The following is a 27450-nucleotide window of genomic DNA, read 5'->3' on the forward strand; positions in this document are numbered from 1 at the left end:
TATATATATATATATATATATATATATATATATATATATATATATATATATATCTTAAATAAAGAAACTATTCCGTCTTCCAATTAAGTGTTTGGTCATTTTTCTAGTCCCAAAAGTACAAAAATAATGTGTTAAACATCTTGAACATTATGCTTTTCTCTTTATTTTTTTAAATTTGAAGATTTCTTTATTTGCTCTCGTTTTTCTTTTAAATGAAAGTTCAACGTAATTATTAGAGCAATCATTTTCCAAAATTTAAAAAATAACATAGCTGTTAGAGATACACTTAGTTGTTATATATCAAAATCAATACCAATATAGTGTGCAAAAGGTTTTCTGATCAATTTTAAATCGACCGACCATAAGTGAATATCCAATTGTAATTGAATCGAATTGGACCCAAAATTTCAACATCCAAATTGGATCGGTCTGTTTTTGAATGGTAGTCCAACATCCAATAAAAACTGAACCTATCCAATCCAATGACCATCCAATTAATAATTATATATAATTTATTAACATTTTACCATGTTTTTCTTTGATATTTATATACATTGTTTTTCAATAACTTAAGAAAATATATAAATCATTAGTTGAAAATTGAATCAAAATATTAGATGAATCCAATCTGACCCGATGGATAACTAATAACAATATCCAATGGATGGAAGCGATCAAATCCGATGAATTCCATCTTATTGGATTGAATCAGATGTCCAATGTTAGTTGGATTAGATTAGATGACAAAATCCAACATTCAATGAATGATCGGATCAGATCGAATCCACCTAAATTCATTAGATTTTAACTGATAAACACCCCCAAGTATTATAGTACCTCAATTAAGCACCAACTTAGGGGCCATTTATCAAATACTTACTCGGATAAGTGAACATCAAGTCATATTTTCTTACCAGATGAATATGGTAAGGACCAAGAATCTTATCTGGTAAGAGCGAGACAAGAACCAAAAGTCTTACCTGGTAAGTGAGGACGACGACTCTTATCACGGTAAACATTTACCGGATAAAATATTGCATACGATACCGTTTTTGTGGACTAAAATCTTACCCGGTAAGTAAATAATGGTATTAAATTTTACCGGCAAATGCTTATCGGGTAAGTATTTGGTAAACGACCCCTTAGTCCGTTAGCCACATTAAATTCCTTCACTAATCTTTCTATTCGGGTCGAATTGCACAAAAAAGAAACAAACCTTTATTCAATTTCTACTTTAAAAACCATACCTAAAAAAACACAAGACTTGTAGCTTAAGAAACGTTTATTTAAAAGCTTATAGTTTGAAAAAGTAGTATATATTCCAAAAAAAAAATGCTTTAAAAACACATCAAGCTTCATCTATGTCACGTTTGAAGCATAATATCCTTAGATCTGTTTTTTGAAGCTATATTTTCATAAAAGTAGGTTGGATTTAGGATTTTTAAAATTAATGCATGCATGTTAATATTCCATACAATTGAAATACATACTCCTTTTTAACCTGGATATCCAACCCGCTATGCGAGCCGACTAATCCCAGGACGACCACCTGCTTTGCAGATAACCCGGAGTCACCGCATTTGAACCTCCGTGGCCACAAAGGGGATTTTTATTCCTCCTTGGATTTGAATCTAGGACCTCCTGGTACTTTTGACCTTTGAAGCCAAACTCAAACCAATCAGGCACCACCCTTTCGGTTTACAGAGTCCTTTATCCATTATTAGGTACAGAAAACCAAAACAAATAAAACAATAAGTGAAAGAACCAAAAACAATATCATCATCAACTGCCCCTTTATCCCAGCCTTCTTCATCACAGTATCCACCCTTTTCTACAAACAAGGTACATCATCAGGATATACCTACCAAACTTGATATGGATCAAAGCGAAGTCGAAGAATTTACCTGAACGAAATCAAGGTGATTCGCTGTGTCATCTGTTTCCGTACCCAATTCATCTATAATCCGATCCTAAAGTACCGAAAAGAAATCAACTTGTTAACGAACGGTTATAGATAATGTTTCACATCCATTAACTTATGGTTGCTTATATATTCTTTTCGCAAATTGGGGATTTTTAGTCTTCACGGAAATAGATGCTCTGCGGGGTAGAGGATAAGTCTGTGTATGTCGCACCAACGAACCCTACTTTCTAGTGAGATATACTGGTTCGTTTGGTTTATTTTGCCTTCTGGTTAGACCAACGACTTTTCTTGACACCCATGAGAGAACTGTGAAGATTTGGTGTGTGCTTCCTGTGAAGGTTTGTGTGTTTTTCCTATGGAAGTTCGTTATGTTTTTCCTATGAAAGTTTGCGATGTTTTTTCATATGAAGGCTCGTTTTTTTTCATGTAAAGGTTCGATTTTTTGATGTGAAGGTTCGGTGTTTTGCTGTGAGTTTGGCGAGATCAACTCATCCAAGGGCTCCATGGTGGTGTGACGAAAACTAGGCGGTTTCACATGAGATCCTAAGTTAGCATACAAGACACCAGCTTTGAAAATAAGATGGCCAAGACTGAAGTTACCTGAGCTAGGAGTTCTTCACGGATGGTAAGGCCAACGCCTCCTATCCTTTGAACGCTTTCAGTCATCTCATCCAGTTCTTCATCTTGTTGCCTTCAAACATCCATTAAATCATCAATCATGAGAACAGACAAAGCCTCAGTTTAAAGAAATCAGAATGGAGAACAGATCAAGTACCAACTTTAGTTAAATATCATGATATGAAAGAAAACGTCTTTTTTATTTAATATTATGCATGTTTTAATCCCGTAACTACTATGCGGACCCTATTAGGCAAAATGTGTGATATGATTTAGGATAAGAGTGATATGATCAGCTCACTCCAGACTACCGTCTAATAGGTTGATACAAAGTCAGCCTGAGTTCTTTTAATGTGTCCAAAACCAAAATAGTCTGATCAGATAAGGACAAAGAAAACATTAAGCTGCAGGTTGAATATAGCCAACAGCCGGCATATTGCTTTTCTTTGAATCTGCATATCTACAAGGCCATGCAAAGAACCCTCAAAACAGGTCATTTTGGTTTTTGTTCAAAAGAACTCTCCCCATCTATCTCCCAACACCACGAGTAGGTATAATTATTCAAAAGAAAAAGGATGTTGAACAAAATGCAGCATTGATGCTCAACATAAGTGTTTTAACTAGTAACTGACTAAAATATTGAAAAGAAAAATATGCTTACATACATGCATACATACATACACCCACAAACACACACACACACACATATATATGGTCAGGTTCAGGGGAAAACCGCAAAAAGATGAAAAATTGAGGGAACACCCTAGTAACCGTTTATCTGTACGGTATGCACATGTGCATACAAGTAATTTGTAAGTAATTTTTCCGGTATGCACATGTGCATAGAAACCAGGAAACATCTTCAATTGCTTGTATGCACATGTGCATACCATACAGATGAACGGTTATTAGGGTGTTCCTCGGGTTTTCAATTTTTTTGAGGTTTTCCCCTAAACCTGCCTCCCTCCCTCTCTTTCTCTCTCTCTCTCTATATATATATATATATGTGTGTGTGTGTGTGTGTGTATAACATATGATCAAATAACGAAAATTGGACAAAGCGTGATTTGGTTGGAATATTAGAGAAAATAACTTTCTGTTTTCTTTTGTCCTTATTCTTATTTGCATACTGGGGGAGTGGATCCAAAGCCTAAAATGAAGAAGTTGCCTTCTTTATGCATGCCCAACTCCACCTCACAAGGTCCAGGGTGAGGCTCATTACCATTACAAGAACAGGTGAACCCAGGCCTTATGACCGTCAGGACCTTGTAGGTGTATAAAAGTTGGCAGAGGAGATGATGGCCCTATTGCCTCTGGAAACAACTGATCCTCCTCATCCAAACAAACATTTAAAATCAGTGCCAAGTTTTCATCTTTATTATACTACAAGTGAGGCTAAACATAACAAAACTTGGCCAAGTGAGGCCAAACATGATCTCTATAAGCACGTTTCCAGTGATAGATAAGATATAGGAGAGGGGAGTGCTAATCTTCCCTCTCTATCATTTTAATTGAAAAAGATACAAATAAATACAAAAAAAGAGCTAAACAAAGGTCATTTGCACTTTGTATCCATCAGATAAAAGAGGGGGGGGGGGGGTTGTCCTACATAAACATGAAAACTGAAAATAGATATACAATGGAAGTTGAAGAGCACCTAAATAAACAAGCATAGCTTAAAGAAAGAGCAACATAGAATGAAATAAAGGGGGAAATGATCTACTTGATGAGAAGCATTTGTCTATCTGATTCTGAAGAGCTGAAATCATCATTCTCTCCAGCAATGTACTGCTGGGATCCATCCAGCCGTTGAGAATTTGGCATTCTCATCAGTTCTCTGTGTGCTCCATTCCTCCTTGATATGCTTACGCCATTCACATCTTTGCCACACAATACTTTCTTCACGTTTCCCACCTGATTAAACATGAACTTTCACTGTTTCAGAAATTAAGGAATTCCATGTGCAAAATTAAAACCAAATGAACCAAGTAAATCCCACAGAGTCTGGGGAGGCTGAAATGTATACATTTCCTTTAACCGAAGGGTAGGGATGCTATTTCCATGACATGTGCAGAAGTAACAGAAACGTAATCAAAAAATAGCAAAATTAAGTGTAGCTAAAACTTTCTCAGGAGCACAGAAGGAACCTGAGTCCGCGCAATGCTGGTCCATCTCTTTCGTTTTTCAAGCTCCACTTCATTGATGCCAAACCGTGCAGGGTCTCTTGTCACAACAGAAATTGTCTTCTCTAATTCACCTACCTTCCTATCAGGAAAAAAATCTTTTTACGGGACAGAACAGGATGCTTTTTTATTGATAAATGTAAACTGAGAGGTCAAATACAAGATAATAGCATTACAAATGAGGAATATATAGTGTACAAGATGGGCCAACGACCAAGAAATTTAACCTATGTAAATTACATAAGCAGCCTATATGATTAACAAAACAATTATAATAATAACAATAATAATATGAACAAAACAAATAGTGGTTGAGGTATTCCCCAGGATGGATAGTGCTAAAGGAAGGTCTGTAAATGTTTTATGTTTGCTAAAGATCATCTATGGTAAGAGGACAAGTCCATTCGATGATCACATAAATGACGTAAATGAATCAGCATAGAAATAGGAGAAGATGCTTCCATCAATTGCAAAACAGCAAATCTATTATGGAAGTAAACTTATACCTGCCACTCAATGCTATCACAATTCTCAAGGAGTTCCTTTGTAAGATGAAAGTGCTCTTCACCGTTGGCAGAGATGTTTTCCCATTGGCGAAAAGTGAACTGCAACTTATCAATCTATTGAACCACAAAATTTCATCATCAGATAGTTATTCAATCTTCAAATGTTGATGACTAAGAAGCATAAACAGAACATAACCGAAATCAAGGCAAGGGGATGTGGACTTGTGAGTGAAGGTATGAAATAGGAAAAATTACAACAAATGTGCAACGAGAAAGCATGATTAACTTATCTCATGGTGTAGTTCAATAGAAAATACAGGGGGTAAAAATATAAAGACTGAAAGGTGTGCAAGTCTCCAATACCTAACACACATAGACATAGGAGAGTACAACTCCTTGAGCACCAAAAAGCTACAGCAAGAAAGATCAGGGTCTTTTAACATACAACTCCTTGACCACCTTTTGTAGAAATGTCTCCATGGCCCACCAACTTGGTCGAAAAAGTTTAAAGAAAATGAATAGGAGGCAAACATCGATAAACTGAAACCTTAATGTTTTAGTGGCACCATAGAAGWCATTCCTCTACTTGAATGTAGCAACACACCACTAAGGATGGAGCAAAGCGTGATTAAGCCTGCTGCCTATATCCTTTTTTTAGAAACAAAATAAAATGCATCAGAGTGCGTTTGCAAGAGATTAATTAAAGGGTCATGCAGGTAGCGATTGGTTTAGCAGGAATCAAGTAGGATGACAAGTTTTTCTAATCTGCCAGTAAGAGGCTTACAGGAAGAGCATATTACAGAAAATTGCAATATATGCTTCTAGCTTGAACACTGAATTTGATCATATTCTAAGGCGGGTCTAAGTCCCAATATTTATTCTGTTTTAAACTTTACAGCAAGGTTTCCCTTGTCCAAGATCATTGAGAAATGAGCCACACTAGTCCCATAAGTAAAGGGAGAGCTGCTGCTAGTCAGAGCAAGAGGGATGTTCAAGTTTAATCAAGAACATGGCAGGATGGTGTGTGGAAGCTAAGCGGTTGAAGATAAGTTATGGCTGTATCCTGGCTCCTATTCAATTTGGGATGTCTGGCTGAAGTTACTTTATTGAGAGGAGTTAGAATGAAAGGTTTTGCCTCACATTCTTTGTCCTTGGGTTTCATATAGATGGAGTATTCCAAGAACCTATTTTCATGACCATAACAGAAACTTGGTTTCCTTTCTCCGAAGTACAAGACCTTCTTATCATAGTTCTTAGCAATTTAGAGCAGAAATCACCAATTTCACCACCGATGTTTTATCAGGGAATATAGTTTGAACTCATACAATTGAAAGATGATGTAAGAACATTGATCATATAACTAAAACATAACAAACACAGGAGATGTAAAAATATTACCAAATCTTGGATATCCTCCTTTACAATGTAATATGGATCCTGTATGGAAGACATAAGTGAAGTGTATTTCACATTCACTGCAAGAAAATCACACCTGTTAGCAAAAGAACCAATGTTGGAGCAATACAAATGCTCTAGTGCCCCCCCCCCCCCCCCCCCCCCCCCTCCTTCAAAGAACGACATGGACACACATAGAATCGTGAAGTCAAACAGTCAAATGCACCCTCCACTTACGAGATGTATAACTAACAAACAGTTGAACACCAACCTATCCTTTAAGTTCTCTAGATTTACATGGAAATAACTAAATCGAAGACTGTCTGGTGCAGCACCCTTATCCGAATCGAATTAAACTAGGTCAATCAACAGCATTACACAATTAACTATCAACTAAAAAACAGATAAAGGCAGCTATTGTTCGATCACAAACGTGTTCATTCTTAACAGATATTAACTAAATTCTTTGTACTATCTATTCCATAAATTACACTATAGATTTATGTTTTCGCATGAATTACCTGCATAATCCGTTCAACTCTAGCTACAATCCCGTTACAAGAAGAGGCATATATGACATATCACATGTATGTATACTGGAATTGTACATCAGAAGTGAAAACCCTAACCTTTAAAAGAGATAACCCGACGAAGCTGCCGGCACCAGAACCAGAAAGGACCTGAGCGTCTCCCTCACGCAGTGAAATGGTTGCGTGACCAGAAGAAAAGATTCGGCGGTGGTGACCGATGGTTCATCGTCAACTATGATAAAACCGTTAAACTTACGAATTTTAGGGGTGTTTGTGATTGCTTTTAAAAAAACAATTTATTGATTATTCGGTTTTTACATCGATAATAAGCATTTTTGAATATTAATAAGTAGATAATATATATACATTTTCACTCGATTTAAAAAAACATCTTTTATAACATTCATTATAAACTTTTACATCATTCACAATAAATATCTCGTGAATGTTTTGAACATACGACACATTTTTATTTATTTCTCGGTATACAATAAAAGTTAGAATTATAACTGAATCTAATTGCATTCCAAGTGAAATGGGGTTTGAAGAGACAGAGAGGATAAGATGTACGGAATCTTTCCTCTATCCTAAGTGGTAAAATCATAGAAGAGTACCTAAAATTCATCAATATTAGGTAACAAGAAGTCAATAATGTATGAAAAAGCAGATTTAGTTTTGAAATCACTAGTTGTGTACCCGTGCAATATGACGGGAGCCATGAATTTTAACGATTTTGAAGTTTCACTGGTTTTATAAGATAAAATTTAACGATAATATAGGTTACACTTGGTCTTTACATATTAATGCAATTTGAATAAATAAGAGTTATGGTTCCAATTACAGACTATCGATGGAAAAAATTATATGACAGTTTAAAATCCAATATATTTAAAATCCAACATATTTAAACGATTCCACAAATGTGTTCGATTTACACCAAGAACAAAGAACTAAGAAACTTGAGTTTTAAGATAAAACACTCAAAACCAATAAAGAAAACTACAAAATTGAGAGATTATAAGTCATGAAAAGACAAAAAAAGATGAGTTTTAGAATGAAATTTCAACTGCTTACCATATTTCTTGTCCAGAAACTCAGATTATGGTTGAATTAATACATGTATATATATATTTCAAAAAAACCCAAGAACATATTAATTCAGAACATATTATACAGTGCAATTTGGACGGCCTAACCCAAATAGTATATATATAAATAAATAACTATAAAAGTATAAATCGTAAATATTAAAAATATTTTTTCACAGTATATATAATATATAATAATATAATTAAGTAAAAAACTATTCAATATTAGACTCATTTTGAAGGTATTCGACAATTATAATGGTGTAACTTGTTAAAATAAAAATGTATTTTTTAAACATGTTTTAATTGATATACGATTATGTATGTTAATTTGATAAAAAATTAAAATGCAATATTTAAAAGTAAAAGTCGTAAAGTAAATTAATTAATTAATTATAGGGGTATAAAATGTAAATATAAAATTATAATTTTAAAAAAGTCGATTCAATGTGAGGAGAAATTTAGAATTTTAAGACTTTAAGACTTTTGCTAAATTTGCTTAATAAGATAGTATAGATAAATTTAGATATAAATTGAACTGTCTCATATGATCAATTTTGTTTCAAAAATTAATATTTTTCAGTTAATAACAATAAATCTATTATATTCTAATACAAAAATAAATATAATGTGAATAAAATAATTAAATGAGTCGATGAATGATGAAGAATATATCTGGGTTTTTTAGGCATATAGTTTTGGACCTTAGTAGTAAGTGAAAGGCTTAAAAAAAACAAAAAACAATACTATAAAATAAACGACCAATTAACATTTTATATATTTTCTTCTCTAATATAATTAATTAATACATTTCTGACATAGTTCATCCACACATCCACTTGAGCATTCTCGATTAAGTCATTTCTAAGTGATTGTTTGTTTACCTCTTAATAGTTTCATTAAGAGACAATCTCTAAATTGTTAAGAGGTAAATCTATGTAATTTTACAAAAATCAGTTCTATCACAACAACTGCTTTTAAAATTTTATTACTTTGACTTTAAAAAATCAAACGGGTTTTTCGAAAACCGCAAACACCCCTGAAAACAAGATGAAATTGATAATTCTGAACTAAAAATACAAAAAATAAATTGTTAAAAAATAAAAATAAAAACAAAAATGACTATAGACATGATGAAATCATATACCAGAGAGGCTAGCCCATCTGCCAAGATCATTGGGTTGGGCGTAATAATATAACTTGATCCGGTTTAACAAACACAGCCCTGCAGCCAACGGACGTCCTCCTTCACCTTCTTCTGGATCATCCGCAAACCTTGCAATATCTCCCACCAGCCTGAACCATATTCTCCGACTGCTGATTGCTTTAGGAAGATCAAAGTAAATGGCGGTGCCGCCCTTCACCTCCGGTATCCGGTACTCTGCAACCACCACCATCTCCTCCGATGACCCCTGTACGCAATCATCATAATAGTCTTTAATCCTTCACACAGACCGAACAAATATCCCACAAAAAGATAGGGTCTAGGGTGGGATGCACGTAAGCTTTATATCTATATCCAATGGGGGTAGAGAGACATTTTCCAATGAAGGTCCCGGACTTACAAAAAGACGTGAGACGTGATGTGCAAACATGCAACAACAATGAATCACAAAGAGGTCATTCCAATGATCGGAAGAATAAAGAAGTATACCGACAACTACTAGAAGCAAAAGAAAAACCAAGACTGACATACGGTAAACCAGGAAAAACTAAGACCGGCCTACCGTAAAAGTAGGAAAAACCATGCAATAATTTTTTGGTACCTGTAATGTAGATACTTGAATATGTAGTACTGGTGGAGATATGAATCTATGATCAAAAACGATCGATGATGCATCCAATGGATTTACATTTGAAGAAGGCGAATGGGTTAGTCGAGGTTTTATAGCACTAAAACCATCGAGGCGAAACCCTGCCACCGTAGGTGAAGCCAGAGAAACAAACTGTTCCAAGACTAGAGCATTTTCAATCAACTTCTCAGACTCAACTTGGACCTGCAACAAAGAGGATAAAATCTGAATCTGCAAAAATGGTTGCTTGCAATATATTATTTGAAAAAGATCGATCTTTAAGTTTTTTCTTTCTATGGGTATGCGGGCAAGCTTGCGTGCATCTCGACTAATCCCATGGGACCCTGGAGATAACAGTCAAGAAATCCCGAGACTTTTACTGGAGATACGTTATTTGGTAAAGATTGACCGTTAAGTTAACCGTACCCTATATCTGTTTAACAATGGAGCTTTCTCCAACCAGTTTTTTAAGCTGCTAGCCCGCTCAGAAGTTCGCGATGACGAGTCTGCTATATCTGCTTTCACCGAGTTTCCAACTACGAGAATTCTTTTTGCATGCAGACATGGATCGGTTTCTGATGTTCCGGCTATAGAGGCTCGCCTGCCGAGCCCGGAGGAAAGGTCTTCTTCATCCAAGGATAAAAGATTGCAACCTTTCTCGAAGCTAACGGAATTTGAACCAACCATCTGGATACTTAGTTTTATCCAAATCAAGCGACACCTGACAGGATTTCGGAAGGCAAATTTGATGTGCCGCAGAGTTTTATCAGATTTTTCTGGACCGGAAAGCTCTGGGGAAGATGTGATGAGTGATCTAACATCCCATTTTCCTACACATGATCTTTCTTCCTTGTGTATTTTTTGGCTTGCCCATATTTGCACCTGCATAACAAGGGAAATCAAAATGAACTACACACAACATAAAACCAAATTCTAACAAATTTTAACCCGCATTGATAACAAGTATTACGGAAACTGTATGCTGTCAAGTAGAATATGAAAATATACTGAAGGATGATGAAATGAAGTAAGGGCCCGTTTGGTTTGTGGAATAGGGATTTGGAATTGGGTTCCATTCTAATCTCGCGTTTGGTTTAAAGGAAAGTCCGGAATTGAAATCCCAGGATCTTTGTGAAATCCTACAAACATGAGATTTAGAAATTTCCATAGCGGTAATTGGTATTTCGCGAGATTTCATAGGATTTGTTTGCAGTAATGTCTTAAAATATGTTAAAAACACTTGTTTTGTAATAATCAATTAATAAAAAGGTAATTTAATTCTTTTTATAATTTGTTAATTTATAAAGAATGAAATTCAATTCCATTCCAAATCCTACGAACCAAACACACCAAAGATTCCAAATCCTTCCACGAAATCCAAATCCCTCAAAAACATTTCGTCAAACCAAACGGGCCTTAAAGGATTTTTCTGAAAACATTGAAGTGTTAAGCTAGAAGTATTCATCAGGAAAAAGCAACTTATTGTTGGCATTTTTTATCACAAGGAGCTTAGAGAGTTTCTTTACTTACGGTAGGGGAATCAGACATAGAATAGCCACAGGGACTAACAAGAAGGACAACCCCAGAGACATCAGAAAGATTGCCAAGAACAATAATGAACTCAACAGAAGAGATACAAGGGGGAGCTTTCCAGTATGACTGTCGCGATCCAGTATCCAAAGGTGCCAGCAACGATAAGGGAGGCGCTGAACCTGATGCTGATTCAACCTACGAGAAAAAAAAAAAATTTTAACAAAATTTATCAAGTAAAAATCTGGCCATCTCCATAAAAATGTGTATAGTAACACTGAAAAGTGAATCAATTTGGATCCCGGTACCCTTCAGTTGAATTAGTCATTGAGTTGTGTCGACCACATGTTCTTCAGTTACAGTGCTTATTCACGAACCATATTAATCATGGAAAGTCGAAAACATTTAACCTCACTTTTGGGTTGTTAATAGCCAGGAACAATAGAGGAGACGGCATTTATGGGTCCAGATTCAGCACAGCAACTTTTCTAATATGAAAAGGAAAAAGAAATTTGACGCATGCTCTATGTCCGCTGGGGACAGTGAGCAAGGAAAGAACTTGCATCATAATTTTACTGAAAATTTAGAAAGCACAACCATCCAGTCACAATTATTGCTACAGGCATAAAGGAACAGGTAAAGATTCCACTCCTGCCCACACAATTATAGAAGATACAACCAAGCATAGTATCCCATATCTATTGTATGTTTGAGCTAATAAAACGGGCTTACACACTTCTATTATATTGTTTGAGCAAATAAAAAAGGTTAACATAGATTATCAGCAATGTCAATGTATGATGACAACCAAAAAGTCAAAAAGATAAACTCCAATCAGATATATGAAACCTACTTGAGATCTGTCATATAAAGGTCTAAAATATATCAACCGTTTGGCAATAAGCAAGAGAATTCCATGCTAGAGACAGTAAGGGCCTGTTTGTTAGCAGCTTAATGAGACTCACCGCTTATTCGGTCAAGTTTTTATGCAGAAAGCCAAGTTTTTTCCAAACCTGTCCCTCCCAATGAAAAGCACGCTCCTTCCATCTATGAAAAAACTCTCAAACAAAACCTTCAAAATCTATACAGAATCCACAGACAGCTTTATCCATACAGGCCTTAATGGAAAACCGACCAAACATCCCCTAAGTTTGTTCCTCTATCTCTAATGTGTGATCCAGTTTACAAAGTGCTTCCTATTGCTACTAGTTCAACTTCAAAGGGTTAACTGTGAAAAGCAGATAATTTCATGTTAATTACCAAGATGGCACAGATCGGAGTTACTACTATTTGAGCATTTAAAAAAGCAAAGGTAAGATAATACCGAGTGCAAAAAGCTTCCAAATGGGAATTCAGCTAATGATTCCTCTTCATTGAGCAACTCCTGTAAGGACTTGGCAGCTGCATATTTATCAGATGACTCCTTTTTCCTAGAGAAGTAATTCTTCCCTACGACTTGACTCAAAACTTCATAAGTAGCAGTTTCAGCATGAGTACTTCTTCGCTGGCTGATTAAAACCCTCATACAATCCAAGGTCAATGCATCCAGAACACTATGTTGACAGCACAGCTTACAAATAACCCCATCCATTGTTACAGAACGGTTTAAAGAGGAATCACCAGAACTCGTTCCACCAGTCTGGTTTCGAACAAGAAGAATAGCACCTTTACCGGCACAACAAACTCTACAAACCTTGCGCTGACATGCAGAGCACGAAAATATTGACTGCGAAGAAGAGGTCAAAGTTGAAGTTTCTGCACGAACTTGGCATGGGTCACCGCAACATTCCTCCCCGATTCTATTAATATTCCAGAAATCTATATCGATATCATCATCAACAGGACCAAGACCGATCAAACCAGTAGTCCTGTCTTCCAGAAAAGCCTGACCAAGAACTGCAAGGGAATTTGCAGCCTTGCATAATGAACCTATATAAGATTCTTCTAGCAATGTGTTGGGATTTATAGTAGCTGGATCAATGCCAATAGATGATAAAGCTCTATCCCTTTCAGCAGCAGATAGATTGAGGCGAAGACGTTCGATTTCAAGTTTCATTGCTTCTACGAACCCTAATTTATTATCCTGCAAAACTCCATAGTCACGATTACAGAATGATAATGTTAAAGGAGGTTACTACCTCAACACAAGCTCTATAGATAATGCAACACCATTAAAATTGCAATGTGATAGCTTCTGTGCATTGCACTGAACTATCATGCAATTTTATTGTTCTTTTGGGGGGGATAAATCATGCAAAAAATTGGTTTCTATGTTGTAATGATGCACAAAAGAGGGTCTAACAGGTGCAACTACAATTTCAAATCTTCTGGTTTTCATATTTAAGAGCCTGTTAAAAACCATATTGTAAAAGAAGTTATCTCAACAATAAAAAAGCAAACGAGAATCCCGGTCATTGTTAATACACCAACAAATATTTAAGACAAGAGTATGCACATCAACCACATCTTTTCAAGTTTATATCCGCAGATAATTACAGTGATACAATAGACATATGCAAAACTACCAGACTATGAACATACAAAAGAAAATCTACAGGAACAGGACGAATAAACAAGAAGGGAGAAATATCTAAACAAATCACCAATATATTCTCTTAGCATTAGCCTTATAGTCATAGGGAATGGAGGTCAGAACAGCCAAATAAGAAAGAAAAGGGAGAAATATCTAAGCAAGTTACCAATATATTATTAGCATAAGCCTTATAGTCATAGGAAATGGAGAACTTGGCTAGTGCCCGTGGCAGCATAAGGATGTACAAGTTTGGGACACAATCCAATGGCTTATATAAATTCTGGTACTTAAAGGGGCTGAACCCATACCATATATTTTGAAAAGTTTTGGTCTTTGTTTCATTGATTTCGATTGGCCCAGAAAATCAAAATTTCTCACCCACGCATGATCCTGACCCACCTAGTCTAGCTTATATGGAGCAAAATGACACTATTACAATAACGGTAACAAACATTAAAATAATACAGAGAAAATAGCATACCCCATGCATGGCGGTCAACAATTCAAAGCAACTTATGTACTGCTCCACACCCATTTTGATTGGAATTTTATCTTGTAGTGAAATTCTTTGAGAGTCAGCCTCTTCCTTGTGACCATGACACAGGTCGAGAGATGAATCATGCAAACTAATTTCTGTCATTGGTTGTGAAACGGGTTCCGAATCAATGTCCTCACCCGATAAGAGGTCGACCTGAGGGCTGGTGTATGTGTCAGATTTTTCATGTGGCAACACATCATTCGTTAAAGCAACAACAGTGGGATTGCTGTCCGTATCAGATGGGAAAGAGTTGGCATCTTCCCTCATATTATTTACACTTTCCCATAACCTTCTGCCAGGTCCTTCAGAAGCAAGCATGCCTCTCCATGGAAGAGAAATTCCAAGTATCTCTACCTGTGACATATTCCAGTAAAGAGCAATCAAACAGGAATCACATTGACCACCTCCTTAATAGACAAATCATCCCCAAGAAGGACAGAGAGAGAAAAAACACAAAGCAAAATACAATTAATGAAAGATTGAGCACACAAATCAGCAACTAAAATTTAGTATCAGAAACAAATACTATGATCATCGATAACCAAAAAAATGAAGAGCACAGAGATGGAGCTCACAAATCAGTAACTAAATTTAGCATCAGAAATAAATACCATCATTATTGATAACCAAAGAAATAAAGAGCACAAAGGTGGCAACTAGATATACCAGTCAAATATTTTATGGAAATGTAGTCTTGTCCTTCCCTCTCTCTTAAAAATCTAAATTAGCATCATTCAATACTAACTGGTCCACTTATTTTATTACTAAGGGATATATGTGACATGAGATATATGGTCTTAGTAGAACCACCTCTGGGTGGTCAAGCTTGCTTCCGCTTTGGAGGTTTCCATGCCTTGGAACTTGTCCAGCTATATTAGGGCACCGGAAGGGCAATGCCTTCTTACAACCCTGGCTGACCGTTTGGGGGTACTATTTACCAAAGAGCCCAGTTAAGAGTTCAAACCTGACCAAAGGTAAGGAGTGGGCATGAGTATTTTCCATATATAAGTATTGCATACTTCAAAAAGTATATTGGTCCACAGAACTAGGTAACGGTTCAACTGCGTTTATTTAGCTACATCATATTGAAAACTAATTCACAGGGTCACCGTCAATTAGGATCTTTTATACGAATCAGTTCCAACTTCCAAGAAGGTCTAGCATGTCAAAGGATCATTTACTTTCTACATATCAAAAAGGGCCTTTTGGCAAGTAAATTGAATGAATATTGGTATGCTAGACGCTAGTTAACACTACGATGCTTGAGAACTAAAATTTATGGATGAGGAAGACGTATAAAATAAATAGTCTTTTAAGAATGTTATATTTGAACTTAAGAAAAACACACCAGTTCAGTGAAGCTATAAAATACTAGAAACAATAGAAAGAGCAAACACACATATTTAATGTTCAATGTACCTCACCGAGAGTGACAGGGGAACAGGTTGACTCAGCAGGATAGAATGTGAGTACAACCACACGAGTGAGAAAGTCCAATTCGCCTTCCAGTCCATTGGAATCATATAAAAATGGAAATTTGGTTCTGTGGGCAGGTAGGCTTGCTGCAGTTCCTGTCAAAGCCATATCCTTGTCACTAATGGGCCCTGATATGGGTATCACCATGTTTGTACCATTAGCACACCGAGGAATGGAGGCTCCCTGCAAATAAAGACCCATGTTGATTAGCCTTAATCCATTCGCTGTGCCTCAAAAAATAGAGGTTCCTCAAAAAAAATCCGTATGATTATCCAGAATTGAACAACCACTTTTTGGACACCATTAATCCTAATATTATCCATCCCCATGGAACCAAACATCCACCTCATCATAATTCATCTAAACTAATAGTATGTGCATAATATCTCTTGAATAGTCTACAGTCAGACCCAAAAAGATAAGCTCGTCCAATCTCCTTCCAATAAAAATTCACCCTCAAAGTTCATTCACATTGGTCTGATCTCCTTTCAATAGAATATAAAGATTTACCGAATAGGAACATACATATTTAGGAGGATGCTTATGGATTTGATTCCCTTCCTCATTTAGAGCCTAGGGTGTGTGTATATTCATGTGTATGCTGTCTATATAAAATACATAAAGTTAATTGTTTCAGTTTGCTTACATGGTATCAGAGCCAAAGGCTCTTGTGGGTTTCTGTGTTTTTTGGGTGTCATCACTACTCTTAGTAGGTTATTTGTGGTAGTTATGATCACTAGTTTTGGAGAATTTTTCTCCCTCTGGTCAACCAAAATAGCTTGTCAGACGAAGCTCAAGCAAGTGTAGCCTTGTATATTCAGGTTTCTCTTCTATTATTGTCTTTTCAACTTTCGCTTTTCTCTATCATATGTGTTTCCTACAATTTTTTCCGTGCTTCAAGTGTTGCAAGCATTTTCTAGTGTTATATGCCGTTGGTTATCTTTATTCATATCAATTTCAAGTTGTGATGGGTTGGGAAAAGAAGCCTCTAGTCATGAGTGATGTGATTCCAATAATGTCCACAATCACCGAACATGAGTTAACAGGTTAAAATTATCCTCCAAGACCATTAGGATATATCTTTGAAGTATATCTAAAGATGATCGTCTTACTGAGGTCCATCAAAAGACAATACTGAGAATAAGGAATGGTTGAGGGATGATGCTAATATTGTTTTCCATGTTTAATCATTTTGAGTGTGTGAAAGACCTTATGGAATTTTTAGAATTTCTCTATCCAGGAGTTTTATCATCTTGAACAAAATGATCAAGCATATTTCATGAATCTTAAGAGGACTTATGAAAGACTAAATGTCTTGTTACTGTTTAGTGTTGATATTAAAGTACAAAAAGCAACGGAGGAAGATGACTAAGGTCTTAATCCTCAATTTGAGATTGCTAAATCTCATATTATGTCTAGACATCTCCTTTTCGCAAGAGGCATTTACTAGGGTTCTCTAGACAGATACTAATGCCTCCATGCACATGTCTTTTGCTTCAACTTCCAGCACTCTTGTAGGCGCAAGACAATAAGGTCTTCTCATCAAGATTATAACAAAGGAAGCAGCATTGGTAGTCAAGATAAAAGGCAAATCAAGTATTATTATTATTGTCATGGAGAAGGTCATGCTAAAAACGATTGCCGAAAACAACTCCTCAGATTTTGAGAGCCTTCCTTAGCCCATGTTACTGCTGCTCGACTTGACTCCTCATCTAAACAAACAATTACAGTACCTACCGATGAATTTGCTAAGTTTGTTTGGCACCAAGAAACATTAGAGGCCTCATGTCATATTATCATGACCACTGTTGATCCAGGTCATGTTGATCCAGTTAATCCAAATGCGTGCCTTCTTTCCTTATCATATCATGGGTCATTGAATCTGGTGCTTCCGATCATATGACTTCAAGTGCCTCGGAAAGTAACTTTACCAAATGTTGTATATTCTGTTAGTTGGGCGGGTCAGTTCATGTCTTCTATACGGTTCATTACTGGAAAACTTTTTTAACAGATGTTGTCTTATTTGAAAGGAACTCATGGGCGAGGTTTAAAGCATAAGATTCGTAACCATACTTGTATTGAGTATTTCACATGTGTACTGGGCAAGATCCAAGGATGGCCAAAAAATCAACTATAAGTTATTGAGTTCTCTTTGGAGGAAATTTGGTTTTGTGGAAAAACAAGAAACAGGATGTGGTATCTCACTCCAGTGCAGAATCAAAGTACAGAGCTATGGCTCAAATCACTTGTGAAATAATGCATATTTCACATATTATTGAAGTTGGTCTTACAGTTTCAGTGTCAACAAAACTATGGCGTGATAACCAAGTTGTGCTTGATATTGCCTCCAATCCTATCTTTCATGATTGAACAAAACATATAGAGATCAATTGCCATTTCGTTCTGAGTGGGTTCAACATAAGTTAGTTCTTACAGGACAGGTGAAGACCAAAGAATAACTAAGAGATCTTTTTACAAAAGCTCTAAATAAGAGTCAAATTAATTACCTTTGTAACAAGTTGCGCATGATTAAGATCAATGCTCCAGCTTGAGGGGGAGCATTATAGAACAGAAATGTTGTAAAATAGGAGAGTACATATTTAGGAGGATTCTTAGAGATTTGATTTACGGGAATTAATTTGATTCCCTTCCTTATTTAGAGCCTAGCACGAGTATATACATGCGATTGCTATGTAAATAAAATACAGAAAACAAATTTACTAGGATTTTCTTACACTATTCTTTCCCTTTCTTCATGGCATCATCAAAATGATAACCTTTGGCACATGTTAGATGATATCATCTCTTAGTATTTGATATAATTTAAAAAATTGTATTAGATATAGAATGTAGAAAATGAATTGGAAAGGGAAGAAAATCAAAGCACAATTTGGCAGGAAGCATGCACTACATAACACATATCATGAGTCATGTAATTTGGATCGAGTAAAGAAAGTGAACTAAGTTAATGTCAAGAAAACGGAACTCAAATATCAAGTGCTTTGGTTCTGTGTCAAGTGTTGTTGGTTTTATTGGCACAAGGCCAACATACTGCCCATGCATTTTAATGCAATAAAGTGGACTGCTTATTGCATCGGCTGATGTTTAGTTCCCTCTTATTTTGACCTTCAATAATATTCTCTCTTTCACTTGGGAGAGTTGTAATCTTCCAAACTTGCTTTTTTGCCTAAACAATCTTAGGGTGCTATATGAGGATTTTATCATTTAGGAGAAGAGGAAAGCTGTGGATCTATAAATCATGGATATGCTAGAAGGATGAGTTAACAAATTAAGTTCAGCCATCTTTCTCTGCATTTTGAAGTTCGATTGATCTGGGAAAAATACCTGTGGCGTACATTTTTATGAGTTATACCCAAAAAAGGCAACTCAGATGCAGGAAGGGAGACAAGAAAAATCTCTCTTTAGTTCTTAATTCAATGTGTGGTTACTAGAAAAGTCATACACACAGTGAGAGATGAATCAAGATAACTCATACAACAAATTGTAAATTATCCATTTTGGAAGACCAGGTAATATTGTAATATAAATTTTAAAAATAAGGATGGGAAGTGTGGTTTACAATTCAACAAGCCTATTGTGTGAAAGAGATAAGTCAAACCTCCAAAACAAGTTTAAGCACATCTAGATCACGTCCTGTTCGCACATCAAGTGTTGATGGATATGTTGAATCATCTGCACCATGTGAAATTGTGAGAAGAAGCTGACAAACATGACAGGGTTCACGAAGGTACACAAAGAGTTGGATTATATCAGCTGCCTGTTGAGAAACCTGTACACCAATTAATCCACATTATATTAGGTACTGAAAATTTCAACCTCTTGATAACTAATAATTGCTCCATCCCAAGAAGAGAGTCGATTTACAGAAAAGTTCAAACACATTAACAAAGCAACTCTTTTTTCAAAGTTCTAAAAAGGGAGTGCTAATTTAGGAAATCAGTGTTAAAACTCGGAATAGGTCGATGTTCATGGACAAAGAAGAACTGTGAAGTGGACTCTTTTTTGGGATGAAAAAGGAGTAATATCGTACACCAGTTTCTTACAAGGCCTTAAAAGAAAACAGACTATAGTTACCCAGATGATGTCTTTTTGCCTAAAACTAAGAAGACTGTCTCCATCCCCAGAGCTCTCCTCAATGCTGGCAATTGGTTTAAGAAGGCAACCAGATCGTCTACTAAGCACCTACCACGAAAAGAAGAGTAATCAAGTGACTTTAATTGGAAGCTCTACACACAATACAAAGAAGAGTTATTCCAGTGACATGGGTGCTACACGGCACCAATGAAGCCTCAAAATAGTAGGTCATGTTTACTTCGAGTAACCATCATAATAAGATGTATCACAATTTGTGTTCATTTGGCACTCCAAGAATTTGTTCTATTGGAAAATAAATGGGTGCATTTAGGATAAAATACAAATCATGTTTTAATACTAATTTGCTTTGTTCCAAAATGGTAGCAAAATGTATGTATGCTTATAGTCACAAGCAAACTTGATATTCAAAGTGAACTCCTCCACATAGATAAAAATGGACAACCCAGGTGCACCAACTCCAAGGCCCATCGGTTTTATAAGGGCTTGGATAGAAAAATTTTGCACACAACATTTCCCTTGCAATTTTCAAAAAGCAACTTGAACCCGTCTATTGTGCATACTATCATCAACCAAGCAGAAAATATAGAATGAGCATGTGGTAATAATCCCATATTAATCCAAATTAATCCATACGCTCCCACCCTTCCTATCACAAACAAGTAATCTTACTGGCTGTTCCAAGACTTGCTCCTAACTTGGTATACCGTATACATGAGGTACGGAACACAACCAATCTACCTTTTAGCGCAGAGGCCAGGTCTGCATGCATCTTACCACCCACCCTCCCCCCGGACTAGGCTCGTTTGGTTTGTTAATTAAAACAAAAGGTGGTAGTTCAAATTCAAAAACAAAGTTAGCAAGGGAAAAAAGTGATACAAACAGCAAACCTAAATATGATATTTCTACTTCCAAGAAGGAAAACTTAATCAACTCAGATTTCGTAATTGGATCTACTATTGATTTACTTTGGAGGTCCCCAATTCTTAAAACACAAGAAGACTTCACCTTGTAGGATATTAAGTAAATGTATGCAGACAAAAGAATGTGTATAGACATAAATAAGTATACATATATGTGCAGTTGTCTAATTTGTGGAATCCCACATAATGAACTTGTGGAAACCCTCTCACCACACACATATTACAATAAGCCACTAAGCCCCACTGGATGGATGTGGAGAGGGCTTGTGTGTGAGATTATTCTGTAAACGGCAAACATCAAAGCAGGAAGCAGATGACTATTGGAAATTTTTCATCAAATAAGGTGTAACTATCATTGGAAATCGTCATCTACTGCATTTGGGCATGAAACAAAGTTGCAGATATCATTATCTGTGCTGCTCCAAAGGAGGCCCTAAGCTTCAAAATACTGGAGTAAAACCATCAAACCATAACTGAACACTTATCTTCAAATAAAGTCTTGAGATACAAAGGTCTTATAAAATGGTAACCAAAATTCATAGCATGGCAGGGTCTGGATGACAATCGAAGTTCCATTGTACAGAGATGTACATTTTTTAAGCAAAATAAAATGTTGCGACTTCTACATGAACTGATACAGGTATTACAAAGAAGTTCCCCCCTAAACCAACAAACTGAAATATCTAACAGAAAAAAACTGAAGGAGATCACTAAGTCATAGCATAGTCTGCCGCAGCATCATGTCCAACAAACATCCAAGGAACATCAATTAATGGGGACCAGTGCTCATACATCAAAGGGGGAATATAAAGAGTTAGTCAGTTAGAGATAGAATAAATGTAGAAATAAGTTAAACGTCAGATTCCCTTATAGATTATACAGAGGCTATCCACTGTATAGGGAATGATGGAAAGATGCAAATTATTTAGGAATAATAAAGCTAGCAAGTGCCAGAAAAACCAGTTATTTATATGCTTCCCCTTGTAATTTCTATTGTCGCTGTGGTTGTTTCTTAAGGTAGGAGTAACATGCTCCCTCCCATCCCCAACCTAACCCCAATTGTGATATATATATATATATATATATATGCTCCGCCTCTTACCATATTCCTAATTAAAAGCCACTACTGATGTAGCTGCACTTGTTAATGTTAGCTAAAAGTGGATAATTAGGGTCTATCTTTCTAGTTACCTTTTACATATTCAGAAGATAGTTTCCTGGTAGTAAATTACTACTAATAATATGTATTCATGTACATTTCTTCTCAATTCAGAAGATAAGATTACCTGTTTGTACAGTTAGCATTCAGCAATATAAAAATAAATAATAACCCCCAAAATTACATACATGCAAAGGTCGGATTGACACTGATGGGAGATGCTTGAAAAGCCTTAGTCCAAGGAACATCTCTAACTGCTTCTGACGATAGCTATCTACAACTGCATTGTTATATCTTCTCTGCAGGGTTATCTTAACATTCTGTGCCACAGAGAATTGTTTGGACTTCCCTGCTTCGTCACTAAATATGTTAAGAATATGACTATGCATTGCTTTAGACCCCGTGTAAATTGTTGCATGAATATCACCAGAAATCAGGAAAAGGTCGGCTAATTGACATACTGGTGATAAGATAGTTGACCTTTTGAACTCCTCAAATGTCATGTCAAAATGCTTCCAAGGCTTATCTGGACATGGATGTTTCCCGCTTGTGGTCCTAGTGTTCTGATCAGTATAATTTGGCGTTCCAGTTGCATCATTGGATTGTTTTTTCCATCCAGGTGACGATGATGTGGTAGAACCACTGTGGTTATTAGGTGATTGACGACCAATAACCAAGTCACTATCAAGACATATCCCAAGCCGCCTACATTGCTCTGTGAAAACTTGGAGGCCACCAAAATAACTAGCAGCATTTGTTCGATCCAAAGAATCCGCACAGTTGTAACGTATTACTCCATTCTGATGTACTCGTAAGCAGAAGAAACCGATGAGGTCGTCATTATAAATAATTTCACCTTGAAAATTATTCATATGCTGACGAGAAGGTAGATAATCACCTTCAGAAATGCCTATGGATATTGTGGGTCCTTTCAGATGGTACCAAAGTCCTTCAATGGTTTGCTGTTCACCCTTCAATCGAATACTGGTATGCCAATCATAATTTATCAAATGAAGTCGGGTGCTAGGAAGTTTTCTGGTTGACCGGATATGATTCAATGATTCCTCAAAATGTTGAACCAAAATGGATTCTGATTTCCCTTCTCCATTCCTAAGCAAATTGACACACACAATAGGAACAAAACCACCCTTATTTTGATTTGTACCAACTACCCCCAAATCCCGCGCATCATATCTCGTGCTTAATCTCTGGTAATACCGTGCACTTCCTTTATATGGATCATGATCTGAAACATAAATTACTGCTTCTGCAGCAGTCATCTTCAGGTCTGCACCCCACCAAATAGGAATAGTGCCTCGTCTCCATATGTATGTGTTGAAAGGCACACTTTGACCAGCTCTTTTTGGAACCCATACAAGCTGCTCACACTCAATTTCGTTTCCTGCCCAATACAGATGCTAATTAAAAGCATAGAGAATAAAAACAAGTCAAATGCATCAGAAACATAATATCTATACGGCATGTACAAGTACAAAGAGCCTCGAGTGTTATAATATTTTTCCATTGCTTATCCTTATGGCCACTGAAGCTTGCTCACTGCCAGGAATAAGACCTCCAATTCATCTCTAAGCTATAGAGTACACATTTCACTTGATGATAGGGGTCACCACAAAAATCATAATGGCCCTTTTTAACATGGGTGTGGTTATTACAGATATTTTAGTAAAAAGGCATCAGGCTTTGTTTCAGAGGCCTTTCTTCCCAATTTGGTTGAGTGACTAACATTTTGGGAAAGGCAAAGGCTATTGTAGACATTGCACCAACAGCTGTATCAGAAGATCTTTTACGTCTTCTACTACTATAAAACAGTATGTACAAATGGATGTAAATCATACTGCTAATTGGTCAGAGTCCCATGCTTATTTTCATCAAACGCTGGAGGTTTTAAAGCCCCTATCTTCTGCTAAATCTGCTGTTTGAAAACTTGCCACAAACTTATTTGTGGTTAAACAACCACATGAGTTGATAAGGTCTAATTCCTAGAAGGTCAAGCCTACAAGCTGCTGGGTGTTCGGTTTTGTTTTATTTTTTCTTATGTTTGGTGTTGGGCCTGTTCCCCTATATATCTTTTGAGGTTAGTCAATTAACCTGCCTCACTTTGTATGTTTCGCTTTCTGATCAACTAGACACCATTTACGGACTAAAGGTCGAGTGAGCCATGCTACACGTATGCCAGGTGTTTTGCATTATATATAGATATATGGTAATCAAAAAAGGATACCATACCAATGAGCAACTAATAAAAGGTATAACTTTGATCATAATTAATCATTTCCTTATATTTGTTTTAGTTTTAAGTTATACGAAAGTAAACATAGATTAGACATTTTCTTGCCTGCCTTCCCACAAGTAGTTATGAGACTTTCCTGCAAGATTGGAGTATCAAAGTCAAAAATGGAGCGTTGACTTAATAAAACCAGAATATTGATGTTATAAGATTATTGTGTTCGGTACAACCTTCCAAGTAGATTGGACTCAGGAGAAGGTTTGGGAATAAAATCTGATCAATCATTCTAAATTTCATTAGGATTCAGAAGCAATCATGTAATCAACTTGGAAGAGAACAGAAGGAATCACAAGAGCCTGAACAGCCACTAGAAGACTGGTGTCTAACAAACATAAGACATGTCGAGTTTTAAACAATAACAAATCCACACAAGAAAATAAATGCACCATCTTAAAGATGTCTATCTACCTGTGCTGTAACAAGAGTTTATGCCTCTTGCTAAGTATCGAGTTCCAGGATGCAGCCTACTACGACGAGCTATAAGAGCAACAATTCCTTCTTGCTGGCCTAAGCTTCCAAAAGTTCGATATTCTACAAATCCCTGTAAGTTGACATCGATTACTTGAGCATGTAATCCTATTAGATCCCAGATGCCATTTGGATATCACATGGTCACATGACGGTTCAATCATGTTGGTTGTGATTCTGAAAAAATTTGATTCTTATGAATAACAAGATATACAACACAAGCATAGCGTTACAAACGGTAGAAGAATCAACTCCTTAATTGAATGTAATTATTAAGACCGTACAATGTACAACAACGACAACAATAGAATTTTTCCCAAGTAAGAATTGGTTATTTAGTTATCGTATATATTTCTACATGCCCACATAATTTAAATTTCAAAGAAACAGCTTATAGCATTAATACCTGCAGCAAAATGACACAGTGCTGCTCCAGCCCAATTCTTCTGAAAGCGGTCGAGAACCATCCATTCCAAACAAATTCATCATCAGGACTTTGTTGGGAAATACGACTAGGAAATGGGCGGGTGATGTCTCTTGTTTCACAAAAGTAGTGTTTTCCATCAATCTCGAATTCTGTCAGTTCTTGAATATTCTTTACCTCTCCTTTCCCCTGAGGTTGAGGATTTTGAAGTAAAATTTTGATCCATTTGCTCTCACTAATGGTGTACACACACCCGCCACCTGGCAAATACGGAATGCTAGCAGTCAACCTTGTCGCAACAAGGAGCAAGGCAAAGCTCCCAAGTACTGCATAACCCAATATAGCTTTGGCATAAGTTGTACTCTTGCAAATCAAGTTTGAGGCATCTGTGATGTGGTTTAGCGCTTCATCTTGGGAGTTGAAAACATCATAACCCAGCTTCCGGTTATGTTGAAGAGATCCAGTTGTGGGATCAATATAAATGACCTGAGTGTCGGTCCTAGAAGACAAGCTAACCACAACATATACCTCATTGGTATCAAGTGTAAGAACAATCACGGACGTATTCCTCGGTCCGCCAGCTGCAACTGATAATCTTTTAATAGTTAACAAGGGGAGCCAAGTATGAAAATCCAAAAATTACAATATATACAACTGGTCAACAAGAGACAACCAAGCAAATCAAGAGGAAGTGAGTAAATGAAAATAATGAAGCTCAGAAAGGTCATGATAAAACTGCTTAAAGGAGCTAACCAGGTGATTCCATCATCTCATGATGAACCTGCTTTAGGTGTTTATGACAGCATTAAGGTTCATGGCTTCCGAGGAACAGAACCTACAATCTGAAACATTATTATACGCAGAGGTTAGCTAAGGTATCTCTTTATCGAATAAGCAAAGATACACTGAAAAGCTACTCATCAAAAGGGACAGACATCTAAAACAGGCTACAAAAAGTGAAGTATCATGTGAAACATGACGGACGGAGAAAGACAGAAAGTACACCCCATTTCCAAAAATGCAACGGATAATTACCAACAAATGCATAATAGGAATGTGACCATTAGTGTTCCGCATAGCCTCAGCCTGCTCTTAATTACAGTTCTGTTTGAAACATGAGATGGTATAATGTATAATTGCATACCCCTTCAAGAACTAAATAACTATGATTTTATCTTCATTTAGAAAGCAAATGAATACCAATAGGCCAAATCAATTGGGATGCCAGCATAGGTTCAAGTAATCATTTTTCCATTCAAAGAAGAGAAAATTGGGCAACAATTATCCAACCAACATCCTGCTAATTAACTTCATTCTAAGCATCTCAATCAGTAAATTTAACTACAAGAAGCTTTCATCCCAACTAACTGTAATCCAAAAAAGGAACCTAACACGAATCATCTCACCCCAGAAATTCAAGTTGCAAGCAATCTATACACAATCACAGGGTTCAAAAGACTTGTAGACGAGCTAAGGAAATTAATGTGAAACAGATACAAACACCAATTTCCCAAGTAAATAATACCTGATTTCATGAAAACCCATGATGCAGAAAATTACCATGGAGCGATCAAACAACGGTTTAAGTCTGTAAATCCGAAAAGATGAAGGGAAGATTTAGGATGAGAGAATAGAGATAAAAACGCAAGTCCAAAAGGAAATGGAGATTAGAGATAAAGATCGAAACGATAATAACTCGCGCCCTCCCCTTGCGTTGAATGTGTGGATCAACTACTCCAGTAATTATAATTAATGCAAAACTTTACAAAAGTAAATATGCCATAACTACTACGAATCTTTACATAAAGGAGATCGTTATGACAATTACATGCCATGCCTCCCAAACCCAAATATCTTTTCATTTTCTATCTGTTCCTCACAATATGTTTTTGAGTAAACTACAATTTTGGTCCCTGTGGTTCACCGAATATAGTCCCCTCC

The 27450-nt window shown here is 36.3% G+C and overlaps 2 protein-coding genes across 2 annotated transcripts; both read right to left on the reverse strand.

Annotated features, from left to right (window-relative positions):
• Positions 1–1669: 1669 nt before the first annotated feature.
• On the reverse strand, positions 1670–7403 carry LOC112519452 (syntaxin-61-like). The gene is made up of 8 exons (XM_025127574.1): positions 7256–7403; positions 6630–6706; positions 5232–5345; positions 4690–4803; positions 4266–4456; positions 2525–2615; positions 1905–1970; positions 1670–1831 (listed from the first exon to the last, which is right to left on the reverse strand). The coding sequence occupies exons 2-8, from the start codon at positions 6681–6683 to the stop codon at positions 1721–1723; spliced, it is 741 nt and encodes a 246-aa protein (XP_024983342.1). The 5' UTR covers positions 6684–6706; positions 7256–7403; the 3' UTR covers positions 1670–1720.
• A 1843-nt stretch (positions 7404–9246) lies between these two features.
• On the reverse strand, positions 9247–27229 carry LOC112520279 (probable phosphoinositide phosphatase SAC9). Its single transcript, XM_025128587.1, has 14 exons — positions 27035–27229; positions 26263–26351; positions 25492–26096; positions 25026–25158; positions 22498–23711; positions 20210–20317; positions 19734–19904; positions 16058–16297; positions 14582–14992; positions 12892–13650; positions 11568–11765; positions 10464–10919; positions 10011–10241; positions 9247–9656 (listed from the first exon to the last, which is right to left on the reverse strand). The coding sequence occupies exons 2-14, from the start codon at positions 26276–26278 to the stop codon at positions 9384–9386; spliced, it is 4815 nt and encodes a 1604-aa protein (XP_024984355.1). The 5' UTR covers positions 26279–26351; positions 27035–27229; the 3' UTR covers positions 9247–9383.
• Positions 27230–27450: the final 221 nt, after the last annotated feature.

This window comes from Cynara cardunculus, assembly GCF_001531365.2.
Source record: "Cynara cardunculus var. scolymus isolate 2C chromosome LG 10, CcrdV1, whole genome shotgun sequence".
In the NCBI taxonomy this organism is placed as follows: Eukaryota; Viridiplantae; Streptophyta; class Magnoliopsida; order Asterales; family Asteraceae; genus Cynara; species Cynara cardunculus.

Bases quoted from the DNA above. Each gene is read 5' to 3' on its own strand.
- LOC112519452 (XM_025127574.1), bottom strand. From the start codon at position 6,683: ATGTCTTCCATACAGGATCCATATTACATTGTAAAGGAGGATATCCAA. The intron at 1,971-2,524 runs GTAACTTCAGTC...TCGGTACTTTAG, and splicing joins GTGAAGAACTCCTAGCTCAG to GATCGGATTATAGATGAATT. The intron at 1,832-1,904 runs GTAAATTCTTCG...CCTTGTTTGTAG, and splicing joins ATCACCTTGATTTCGTTCAG to AAAAGGGTGGATACTGTGAT.
- LOC112520279 (XM_025128587.1), bottom strand. The intron at 20,318-22,497 runs GTATGTAATTTT...TTTTCGTGGTAG, and splicing joins TGTCAATCCGACCTTTGCAT to GTGCTTAGTAGACGATCTGG. The intron at 19,905-20,209 runs GTAACTATAGTC...ATTGGTGTACAG, and splicing joins GGCAAAAAGACATCATCTGG to GTTTCTCAACAGGCAGCTGA.